This window comes from Esox lucius, chromosome 3, assembly GCF_011004845.1.
Source record: "Esox lucius isolate fEsoLuc1 chromosome 3, fEsoLuc1.pri, whole genome shotgun sequence".
Classification (NCBI taxonomy): Eukaryota; Metazoa; Chordata; class Actinopteri; order Esociformes; family Esocidae; genus Esox; species Esox lucius.
The window spans coordinates 17,998,333-18,010,819 of NC_047571.1; the positions used below are offsets into that span (position 1 = coordinate 17,998,333).

The 12,487-nt window shown below is 40.8% G+C and overlaps 1 protein-coding gene across 1 annotated transcript; it reads right to left on the reverse strand.

The window, feature by feature from the left end:
- Window positions 1-1,592: 1,592 nt before the first annotated feature.
- usp14 (ubiquitin specific peptidase 14 (tRNA-guanine transglycosylase)) lies at window positions 1,593-11,393 on the reverse strand. The gene is made up of 16 exons (XM_010886449.4): window positions 11,156-11,393; window positions 10,069-10,214; window positions 9,925-9,957; window positions 9,600-9,704; window positions 8,741-8,844; window positions 8,422-8,480; window positions 8,116-8,246; window positions 7,444-7,524; window positions 4,627-4,709; window positions 4,288-4,402; window positions 3,862-3,927; window positions 3,663-3,755; window positions 3,446-3,574; window positions 3,241-3,304; window positions 2,887-2,994; window positions 1,593-2,597 (listed from the first exon to the last, which is right to left on the reverse strand). Exons 1-16 carry the CDS (start codon window positions 11,169-11,171, stop codon window positions 2,452-2,454), a joined length of 1,479 nt encoding a protein of 492 aa, XP_010884751.1. The 5' UTR covers window positions 11,172-11,393; the 3' UTR covers window positions 1,593-2,451.
- Window positions 11,394-12,487: the final 1,094 nt, after the last annotated feature.

Below are 12,487 nucleotides of genomic sequence, written 5' to 3' on the forward strand. Positions count from 1 at the left end.
GCTCCATTCATTTGTTTAATTTAACTTATACTATGTCCTCTGAATGATCATATGAGACTGTATATGACAGGTATGAGACCATATAACACAGGTACCTTTTTAGGTAAGTCAACTGAAAATCACTTACCTAAAAAGGTACCTGTGGTATATGGTCTCATATCTGTCAAAAAAACCCTGGCCATATGCATTAAATTGCAATAAGACAACCCACTGAACAACTATGCCAAACATTTAAGACTGTAGTGCTCTCTAGAATTATTGTTACCCTTGGTAAAGATGCTACACATTGCTTTTCAAAACCCTAGACCAATTCTCAACTCACTAATGGTACATAGAACATTAGTTCTGTTAGGTATTTTAAAACAGACCAAATCAGTTATTTTAAGGCAATATTGGTTTATGTTGGAAAATATTAAAAATGTACAGCCTCCACTGTGGTCACTGGGTATCCAAACACTTATTTTGTACCCTTTTCTATACATTTGGGTTACTTTAGAATGCTTTTTTGTCTTCATTTTAGATTCAAACTGATGAATAATCCTTAAACAGCAAGGTTTTTATCCTGAAAATGTAAAAGGAAATGTAATGGTTGATTTTGAATGTCCGTGTTTAAAAATAAATGTGTGTACCATTTAATGTTCAGTAAAAAATGAGCATTGGTCATGGGCTGGAATACTTTTGCAAGGACAGTATATCAGTGGGAAAATAATCCCTAGAGGTGCCAAAATCCAAATTTTGTTTTGTGTTATGTACTGCTCATATTTCAAGTGACAGTAGACTTCAGTTCATTGTTTAGTCTCCTACCACCTTGCCTTCCTCATCATCTGCATTTCATCCAAAGGATCCCATATTGCATAAAGCTGTTCCTCACCTGACTGCATAGAAATCACCACACCCATCTGTTAAGAGAATTTATCGACTATCCAAACCAATTAAGTGTTGATGCCTGCAGTGTCTCTCAAATGTCTTCACCCCCTTGGACTGTATTGCAACATGAAATCAAACTAAACAATCTAAAAATGTATGTTTACTGGAGCATATGGTTACTCCAAACAAAAACTTGGAGGTAACACTCTGACATTATTTCAAAGATCCAGTTTAGAGGTGGAAAGTTGCCAAGAATCTCTTGAATGATCCTCCAGGGCAGTGGTTCCTAACCAGGGGTACTAGGACCTACTTGGCCTCTCCACAGGGGGTACCTGAAAACACTCATGACACCATAGACTTACTAGTGAAATTAACATGAGGGGGTACTTCAGGGGTACTGAAAGCAGTGCAAAAACATTTTGGGGGTACAGTAACTGAAAAAGGTTGGGAGACACTGCTCCAGGGGATGCTGTTTCCAAACCTTTGCTGGGTCAAATACTATAATCCTGTGACAATACTCCCCACAGAAATGCAAACCAAGTATTAATTTGGGGGTTGACACCTAATCCAAATATTTAAGTTTTTTTATTTATTTTAATTATACAACATGGCCCTTAAACTTAATGTAACTCTTGATACTGAAAACAAAATATGAAAAAGATGACAAGTTTTAGAATTTCTTTAGGCACATTACATTCCATGAATGACAAAAAATCATCACAGCATTGTTTGGAATAACAGTTTATTTTCACCATTTATGAAAAGCCACCATTCAATAACTTAGTACAGATAGACAGCGCTGACCGTCGTGGGTGGCTGGGAGGTGATCTGGATGACTGCATGTATGAGCGAGAGTGAAGCACTAGTCACACAGTGTCAGAGCAGTGATATTTAACCGCTCATATGATTAGTAACCACCCCAACTACAAAAGGAAAAAAGCAATGTGCAAGACCTGTTTGTTTCACCAACATTTCCTTTCGCCAGAGACAGATCTCACAGGTAAGGGGCGTAAGCATTGGTTATTGTTTGAGAAGTTGGTACTCTAGGTGAGGGGGTCTCCAATAATAATTTGAATGAAAAGTTCAGGTTATCTTGAACGACACCTTGGAACATACTGTAGCTTGGCCAAAGACTTTCTTGTACAAGCTGATTAGTTATAGGACTACAGAGAAGTACTGTGACATGAGCACCATGTTCAAGGATTTAAAAAATATACAATGTGTATAAAACATTTAATTAATAAAACTACAGAACTAGATCTCTTAAAACCTTCCAAGGATCCAGTCCAGAGATTGCCCTGCACTATAATAATAAATGGTTTAAAACCTTCCAAGGATCCAGTCAAGAGATTGCCCTGCACTATAATAATAAATGGTTTAAAACCTTCCGTTGATAGAATAACTACCTCCACTCATGCTGATGCAGGATGGGTTCAAAAGCATCTGTCAAGAACTTGTGAAAACAAAAAAATTAAGGTAATCAATTTTTAAAGACACCCAGAATTTATTGCACATCTATGCAGAGTAGACAGTGCTTGGAAATGGCATGTGTTGGTTTGATATATTTGTTTTGCGTTAAGTTGGTTACTGATGCTCTTCAAGTATTTCCAGCCGTCGGGGTCCATACAGTAGAACGTATGCTATATGCCAGTCTCCTCCGCCAGACAGCCTCAGTATATCCTCTGGAGAGACCACGCTCACCTTGTCATCATCGAACTTCACCCATTCATCTACACAGGCAAAGCACCGACGGATTGGCAAAATGAGTGACATCATTCACAGACATTCACATAAACAGGTTTAAGGAGTTTGTATTACTCCAGTAGACTCGGCGCCGCACAAAGTGAAACGCAACAGAGGGCCGACTATAACGACAACTAAGCATGCAGCACAGGGCTAACTCTCTCTGCTGTTTGGGTCCTGAAGACCTCGTGTTCCAGCAAATACATTTCCTGTGTTTAAATGAAGGCAATGTGCTTTGGACCAGGGGTGCCCTTCTCTTAACGCTATCGCGGTTACCTTCTTTCCTCTTGACCCAGGCGACGTAGTGTCCTGAGGAGCTGGACCTGCCCTGATGTGTTAGCACTCCCTGCAGGTCATAGTAACCACTGTTGTTGGAGCCGCGGTCTGCAGGGAATAAACAGGCTTAGAAGCACAGTCCTTAAGTGAAATATGTCACTGGTCCCAGCGTTTTAATACAGGCAGGCCCAATACTGACATTATTTTCACTTTTAACCAATCAGACCACATCCGCGCTGAAAGAGTAACCAAAGAGAATAGGTCTGTCAGTGTAAACGCAGCCTAACTGACTGATGCAATATTTGTAAAGACAGGCCACAAAGTCATTAGTAAAGAAATAATTAAAAAACCAACCATCCTCAAATGAAAAGGGCTCATATTTCACTTCTTTTGGTTTGTCTCCCACTTTCTTCTCCACCTGTTTGATGTGCAAATGGAATAATGTCAACTACACACAGTATATATCCTGCTTATTCTCTGAGATGATCACTCACTCCACTCTACATTACTATATTTGGTCAGGGGTCTATAAATATCGGAGGTTTAGGTTCCTTTTCACCTTCTGTGACTGCTTCTCCAGCTTCTTATCCTCCATCTCCTTGAACTTTGATCTGACTGCCACCATTTTATGCTGCAGCTCAGGGGTACACAGCTCATATACATCAAGCATCAGCGGGAACTTGACGTCCTGGAAAATGACATTAACAGGGACAAGCATGAGGACATGCAGTCATTATAGTAGTATTCTGAGGATACTCCTAAAGCATCAGATCTACCTTTAGGACTTTGGCATTGACAGACTCCTTCTCTTTGTAGAAAAAGCGAACCATCTGAATGGTCAGATAGGCAGGGAGACGGCTGACTTTAGACTAGACGAAAGAAGGGAAACAGAGTGAACTTCCAAATAGGAAGGAGGACAAATGCTCCACAACTTCACTGGTTTACAACGTTTTTAGGGGCCGACATCAGACATACAGATTTTATGTACAGAGCATTTCTTTGCAAAGACGGAGACAGCTTGGTGATTTCTTCCTGCAGTCTCTGTAGAGAAAGAAAGACATGGGATTAGATCAGTGTTGCCATGGTGATAGACCGTGTGTGTGTGTGTAATAGGGGTGTGCCATATTTGTGAAGGGTGTACATCATAGTGATATCTGTAATCATATCTGTATTATCCCACTTGATACTGGCAGTCGAATATACTTGTGATCAGAAAAACCCGGGAACTGGTCTTCGAATGCCGATAAAGCCTATAACTACCGATTACTTCGATACCACTCGGAGCACATCAGGAGCCTATTTCTGAGTGAATTGCCGTTCCCTCACGCAATTACACATTGTTATAACGCGAACAAATTATCCTGACAGCTGTTCAACATTTGTGCGTGTGTTACTACTCACCAGCCTGAGGCCAGTGGCCAGGTACTTGACCTCCTGGTTGATGAAACAGCTGAGTTGGAGCTGGCTCTCTTTACCTTTGGCTGGCTCCTCATCCTCAGATTCTGTACATTTCATGCTGAGGTGAGGGATTAAGGAAGGCACATACAGAGAGAGCACACATCTATGGAAGCATTTGTTAAAATACTACACAAATACAGAAACCTAAAGCTATTCCAGTGGAGCTCAAACTGGATGTCACATTCAAAAGCCATTTAAGTGGAGCATACACTCAAACTGGACGCCATATTCCAAAGCCATTTCAGTGGAGTACTGGATGTCATATTCAGAGTGCAAGGATACGTAGTCTCATACTCCACTCCAAAATACTGGTCAATGAAGTTCTTCTTAACAGTGGCGACAGCAGCTCCACTTTCAGTGTCAGTCTGTGATAGAAAGAAGGGACGTTTAGGAGAGATATTCTCTGTACAGCCACCATGACGGCTTATGTACTCGCTTATAGGGATGCAGTGATCGGTTATTTTGGGTCAGGGATAGTTTATTGTTGTTGTAGTTTTTCTGCTGGATTGATCAATTAATCACTCATTTTTATTTTGGGGGACAAAGGGGGCCTCTTCTGGTTGAATGTTGCCACCGTTGATCAATACATCCAAAATAAACAAACTGCTGTGCATCCAGTTGGTCCAGAGCTGCCACAATCTATAGTGTATTTGGAATGTATTCAGACCCCTTCACTTTTCCTACATTTTGTTACATTATAGCCTAATTCTACACTGAATTTATAAAAATCTAGACATAACACCTAATAAAAAAAATAGAAAAAAAGATGAAAGAACTAAATATCAAATCTACATACATCTCCGGAAAAGATTGAGACCAATGCACCTTTTTCTTTCCTTTCCAAAAAGGTAAAAAAGGAAGGTTTTGAGTGAGGAACAGAAGGGTTAAAATTAAGAGACCACTGCAAATTGAAAACTTCTGTTCCTCACTCAAAACATTTCTTTTCAACTCTTTTGGATAGGTCTCTTAATTTTTTCCAGAGCTGTAAGTATTCAGGACCATTGGTGACACTCGAAATTGAGCTCAGGTGCATAGTTTCCATTGATCAGTCTACCTGTGGTAAAATCAACTGGTTACAAAGATTTTTATAGGGAAAGACCTGTCTATAGATGTTCCCACATTCGTCAGGGCAAAAACCAAGCCAAGAACATAGTGACATCCATCATTCTTAAATGTAAGAGATTTGAAACAACAGCATTCTGAACTCGATGAGCTGAACTCGATGCACACAAAAGGCCTATTTCTCACAAATCTAAATCTTTGTTAGTGAGCACTTCTTTGCCGAGACAATCCATCAACCTCACAGGTGTGCCATATCAAGATGCTGATTAGACAGCATGATTATTGCACAGGTGTGCCTTAGGCTGGCCACAATAAAAGGCCACTCTAAAATGTGCAGTTCCATCATACAGCACAATGCCACAGATGTCGAAAGTTTTTAGGGAGCGTGCAACTGGCATACTGACTGCAGGATTGTCCACCAGAGCTGTTGCTCGTGAATTTGAATGTTAATTTCTCTACCATAAGCTGTCTCCAAAGGCGTTTCAGAGAATTTGTCATTACGTCCAACCGGCCTCACAACCGCAGACCACGTGTAACCACACCAGCCCAGGACCTCCACATCCAGCATCTTCACCTCCAAGATCGTCTGAGACCAGCCAGCCGAACAGCTGCTGCAACAATCGGTTTGCAGAACCAAAGAATTTCTGCACAAACTGTCAGAAACCGTCTCAGGGAAGCTCATCTGCGTGCTCGTCGTCCTCATTGGGGTCTCGAACTGACTGCAGTTCGTCGTCATAACTGACTTGAGTGGGCAAATGCTCACATTCGTTGGGCACTTTGGAGAGGTGTTCTCTTCACGGATGTACAGGGCAGATAGCATTGTGTGGGTGGGTGGTTTGCTGATGTCAACGTTGCGGATCGAGAGGCCCATGACGGCGGTGGGGTTATGGCATGGGCAGGCGTGTTATTGACAACGAACACAGGTGCATTTTATTGATGGCATTTTGAAATCACAGAGATACCGTGACGAGATCCTGAGGCCCATTGTTGTGCATTTCATCCACGACCATCACCTCATGTTGCAGCATTACAATGCACAGCCCCATGTTGCAAGGATCTGTACACAATTCCTTGAAGCTGAAAATATCCCAGTTCTTGCATGGCCAGCATACTCACCGAACATGTCACCCATTGAGCCTATTTGGGATGCTCTGGATTGGCATATACGACAGCGTGTTCCACGTCCTGCCAAGATCCAGCAACTTCGCACAGCCATTGAAGAGGAGTGGACCAACATTCCACAGGCCACAATCAACAACCTGATCAACACTATGCGAAGGAGATGTGTTCCACTGCGTGAGGCAAATGGTGGTCACACCAGATACTGACTGGTTTTCGGACCCCCCCAATACAGTCAAACAGCACATTTTAGAGTGGCCTTTTATTGTGGCCAGCTTAAGGCACACCTGTGCAATAATCATGCTGTCTAATCAGCATCTTGATATGCCACACCTGTGAGGTGGATGATTATCTCGGCAAAGGAGAAGTGCTCACTAACACAGATTTAGAAAGATTTGTGAACAACATTTGAGAGAAATAGGCCTTTTGTGTACATAGAGAAAGTCTAAGATCTTTGAGTTCAGCTCATGATAAATGGGGGCAAAAACAAGTGTTGCGTTTATAATTTTCTATTTATTTCTATTTACTTTCATACACATCCAGAAATGTCTACCCATTTCAACCTGCGTTTGCTTGGTCAATATGAAGTACTGTGTGTAAATTGATGAGGACAAAAATTTGTTCAATTCATTTTAAGGCTGTGAATGGGTCGGAATACTTCCCAAATATAGTACATCTTTTATCCACCCTGATTTCTGGGTGATTCTATGATTTCTTGTTTTTAGCATCTAGTACCTAACCCAAACTGAAGACATATCGCATTAGGAAACAAAATCTTAAATATGAACCAAAATATAATTGTTTAATTAGATAAGTCGTGCAGGGTTTCCCAACCTGCCATTAGAAAGGGAGAAATTACCATCCGATTCTGATCGCTGACCAATCAATTGGTGAATCACGACTTGACTACACACATACCTCCATGGGAGTTTCTGGTTCTTCTGGCTCCAACTTCTGTTGAAGGACTCTCATCATCTGCAACCAGCACTCGTTGGCATCCTAGAGAGGTGCAGTCATTGACAGATTAAGTCCCTTTCTACTTGTCTGTTAAATTCTTTCATGGAACAAAGGCCAGTAACATAACATATTTAAACCTCCTTGGCTGGTTGAGAGCAAAGTACAACAACAACATGCTACAAAAGCCCTCCCCCTTTCTCTCTCACATTTGTGAAGGATAATGAATTGTAAAATGACGTATACATTTCATGTGACACGTTTTGGATATTGCAGCCATTAGCATAGGCTCCTACATGTAAGCCCTGGTGATGGACAGAGCTCTCAGAATTAAACCATACAATTGTTATGACCAAAAATATATCAAATAAGATGTATACATATCTCACAACTGTTTATATTTCACAAAACCGAGCATGTAATGTTAAGTGTGGATTTTGAAAGGCCAAACACTAAGTAAGGGTGATTGAGGAACAAACACTTAAAAAAATATCAGAAAACCTTTCTATAGTGTTGTTTTAAGTTATGTAAAGTTACGTAAAAAGGCCAAAAGCTGAGGGTTCTCCAAGAGTCACTGACTTGCCTATTATTCCAGGTTCTAAAGATGATGATAAAGTCTAATGGTTCTGGTCTGACCTGCTGGAGATATTGTCCCTGGTCTCCTTTCTCAGCGAACTGGGGGAAAGCCATGTGCAGGAACTGCAGCAGGATGATGGGGGGTATGCTGGAGGAGGTCTTGTCCATGGTCTCGTAGAGGTCACGGAGGGCTGACGTGGGGAATACAATGCCAATTCACAGTGACCCGAGATGTAGCAGGATTCAGCCCAACCATGCTCAAGCACACCCAGCTAAAACTATTATAATCTACACTAGCATGTAACCAAAGACAGTGACACAACGACATGAAACACACAGAGCTGGTGAAAGGGAAATGCCACTGACCTGCTGTGATGTACTGGGAAGGTGCATTGGCCCCTGAGGACCGCAGAGCCCCTGTGTATCTATAGAGGACAGTGGGATACCAACTAAGCACAAAGCTATAGAAAACACACACCTGAGAACTAAAACAAACAGTCTGAGTGACAGCCTAACCCACTTAAAAACACATAGCTAATCAAAATAATCTTGTCTGTATAGAAAAGGGTTAACAGTTGTATAATTCAGTACACATTGAAAAATCATGTTAGATTGACACCATAAATCTCGGAGAGAAGCTGCTTGGATCATCAAAATGACTTTCATACAAAAATCCAAACCTCACCTTCTGAGGGCCCCTTTGAGCTCTGGCACAGAGCGAAGACACTGCACTGTAGCGTTCATATAGCAGGTGTTGCCGAGGTTGGTCAGTCCGCAAGGCATCTCCATCTATATGTCCAACCAGACAAGCAGAATTGAATTATTTATTTTAATGAAAACTTGCAAACTCAACCAGCCTCAATTAGTAAATCTGATGCATTGTTATTAACACAATCACATGTCCATTTTTTTTTTTTTAATGCTAACCTTTGTTTAAATCCGACTAGACTCTCTGGACCAAATGCATATTCAGAAGAAGCAAATTCTTTATTCTCAATGCACATTTCCAAACCAGACTAGACAACTAGTATAACAGTTCAGTTTAACAGTATGTGGCCCAGTGTGGGTTGTGTGTAAATGGAAAGGTGCATTAAGAACAGAGTGAGATGACCAAATGACTGCATGCGGACATGGCCTAGTAAACAGGTATAAATTGTTGAGCCATAACATCCATTGGCTACTGCCAAAAAGGACATACTCTTTTTGGGGTCTACAAAAAACAATAAACATAAAATACGAATATTACATTTAAAATGAGAACATAACTGCAAACCAGTGGTCTACTGAGAATTGTTTGTGTCTGAGCAGCTCTGGACATTCGGCACTTATTGTTCTCTTAACAGACCGTAACATTCAGCATTTGAAGTGATTAGGCTACAATGCAGAATAATGCGGCATTGATGTATCGCCATGGCACAATTCTAGTAATTATCTTCATGAGTGAATTATAGTCGTACCATTGGACGGCACAGGGATTCAAGCTTAAGGAGCTAGTGTTAAACTACACACCGCTAGTAAAGTGGCAACTAAAAAACACAACTTACGGCTGAGGCCAGTTGGTCTTCAGTCATGTCCTCTACAAACATGGGTCTAACTGCAGGCTCCTCAGGCAGGGCCTCTGCTGAGCCCATCATCAACAGAGTCATCCCCTAGAAAAGAGGAAGGGTGGGGTGCATCCCACGTCATGGTACACTGTTTACAGTAGGGCACCTGGTGGCTATACCCCATGTGTCAGAAACACTATCCTAAAACAGATCCACTAAATTAATGTCCAATTAGCCAATATATCAGACTGTTTGGCAGATAACTACCATGGAATGACATGCTAATGCATAACTATTATCAACACAAATGATAAGCTATACTTACATTTTTCAATTTTATGTTCCCCCAGTCGTCGTCCTAAAAGAAAGTGGAAACTATTAACTACCTTTATATTGACATAACGTATTAATTATCTGCAGTCCATGCAATTCAAGATATTGGTTGTAAACAACAATGTGTCAACTTTACCTTGAGTGTGCCTCCCTTCACCATAACCTTCTGTCTCTCTGGCTGTACCCCTGTCAAGGCAAATAGCTGAGCCTTGAAGACCATAGGAGGTTCTTCTGTGTTCAGCTCTATTCCATCAAACTTCTCCTTTCCCCATTTCACATTCACTAAGCAAATGCAAGAAACAAAAATTCAGAAACAGTTCTGTCATATCAGATACCCATTCGGTTTTGAGTAGAGGACATCTCTGAATCAGAGGTCTCATCTTGTCATGACTGACAGCACAATCAAATGTACAGTAACAGCGTGTGGCAGAGCATTGATTAAAAATGAGTCTTCTTGAGAATATCTTGGTTATGTTAGGTCAATATCAAAGCTGTGATGTTACTAAGTAGTTACCTACCATTTCAGTGACCATGCAGGATGACCCACAACAACAATATTGTGAACTAGCTAGAAGCGATGTAGGAGCTGCGATGGTCACTACGAAGATACGTGTTAGCTAAAACTATTGCTTCATACCGAAGTCAGCAAGAAAAAGAATCACAAGTTCCTAATTTAGAAGTAACCTGCTGACTACGCTAACTTTTTAACAAGTGTGTTTACACTATTTGGCCAGCTATAATGTACTGTAGCAGTGCCATTATTATTAGATTTGTTCAGAATAGTGTAGCTAGACAATACATTAATTATCTGTCTGCCTCTGGACTTTGCTAATAGTAACTAAAGTAGTCAAGAAACGTTAGCGACTATATCTGGGTTAGCTACTGTGGGTCACTTGTTTAGAACTAGCAGCTAGCTTGTTGACTAGTTTGCCATGTGTCCCATGTCCTATGTCGGAGAGATGTAACTCCCGAATCTGGTATTTTAGTAGGACAGCTCACTAACATTAGTTGGTGATTCCTACCCTAACGCACCATACCTAGCTGAATGTCATAACGGACTACACAGATTTACTTTACGGCCTATATATGACTAGCTAGCTAAATAGCTAGCTAACAGGCTAAAGTGCTGTTAGCTTGCTAGCGGTTCCAGTAGTGATCACTAAAACACGTGTTTAAATAGTTCATAGCTGGAGTGTAACGTTAGTTGTATTGGGATAACATACCTGTATACACGGGCATATTTAAGGCAGTTTCGTTTCCTAGTATCCAATTCCAGTCGCCGGGCACGATTTCGTTGTCTGTTGCAGTTGGCTACGACGGGTATCTGACTAGCTACACCGAACTTCATTCAATCAGCTCGCACAATGACGCTGCAACTGCACGGCAGTGTGTAGGGTGAAAAAAAGAATCGATGAGCTCTGTCTGCAACTATCCAGCCTGGTCCTGAGCCTGGGAAGGGCCAGATACACCAGATATATTTTATGAGAGATTGGAAATTCTTTTTTGACACCCATTCGTTACTTGACTCGTACTTTCTCAAAGGTACTAACGGTGCATTGTGGATAATACAGGGACAATAATAGCTATTTTAGTCAATTGGGCGTTATCAACAAATTACGTTAAAAAAAATTACACCATTATGCATATTTTCAAACGTATACAATTTGGTTTTGTATATTGTATTGTTTCTTAACAGCGATATTAAGTACTTTCAAAGAAAATCTGAATTTACTAGACGAATATCCTGGCTTTCCGTAACGATTAGCTCAGCAACCACGCGATACCTGAACTTGCTCTGCCTGATAGGTTGGTAGCTGCGATTCCTATCTCATACTTTCTATAACACCTCTGGAGATCTTTAGTCCGGGTGACGAAGCAAGTATTCCTTAGAAAAGATCCCAAAAAGCAGACTCATACATATTTTCTTTCAATTATTTAATTTTGAACACAAAGGACTGGAGGAATTACAGAACATATAAACATGTGTTAGTGTTTTAGAGAGGAATAATGACGAAAATCTAAGATTTGTCTAAATTCATAATTTGTTTGAAGAAATTGTTGTACTCTCATTCGGGGAAATCAGCGTTCAGTCGGTTGCATTGTTCTCCCCATTGTCACGGAAGGGCGACATGTTCTGGCACCGTAAAAACAGAAAATGAGGGAACCCCAATCGATTGTGGTACATACATTTTGTGATAAATGTCAGTCACAGGTTTTTAATTTTAGCTATCAGCAGTTGGTTACAAAGTGCTTTCACAGATGCTGAGCCTGGAACACAAGAACAAGCAACAAGAAATAATGCACACGGCTAGGAAAAATTCCCATATAGTCAGAACCTAGGTGAAAAAAACTCGAGAGGAGCCAGTCTCTGAAGGGTTGTCAGTCCTCTTCTTGCTGTGCTGGGTGAAGATTATATGAGTACATGCCTTTTCAGGCCACACTAATGTTTGGAGGTGGTAGCAAATATTAAAACGCAAAATGACATTTACATAAATTACATGTTAATAGGATAATTGATTTCCCGATTTACATGCATATGTGCTAACAATCCATCA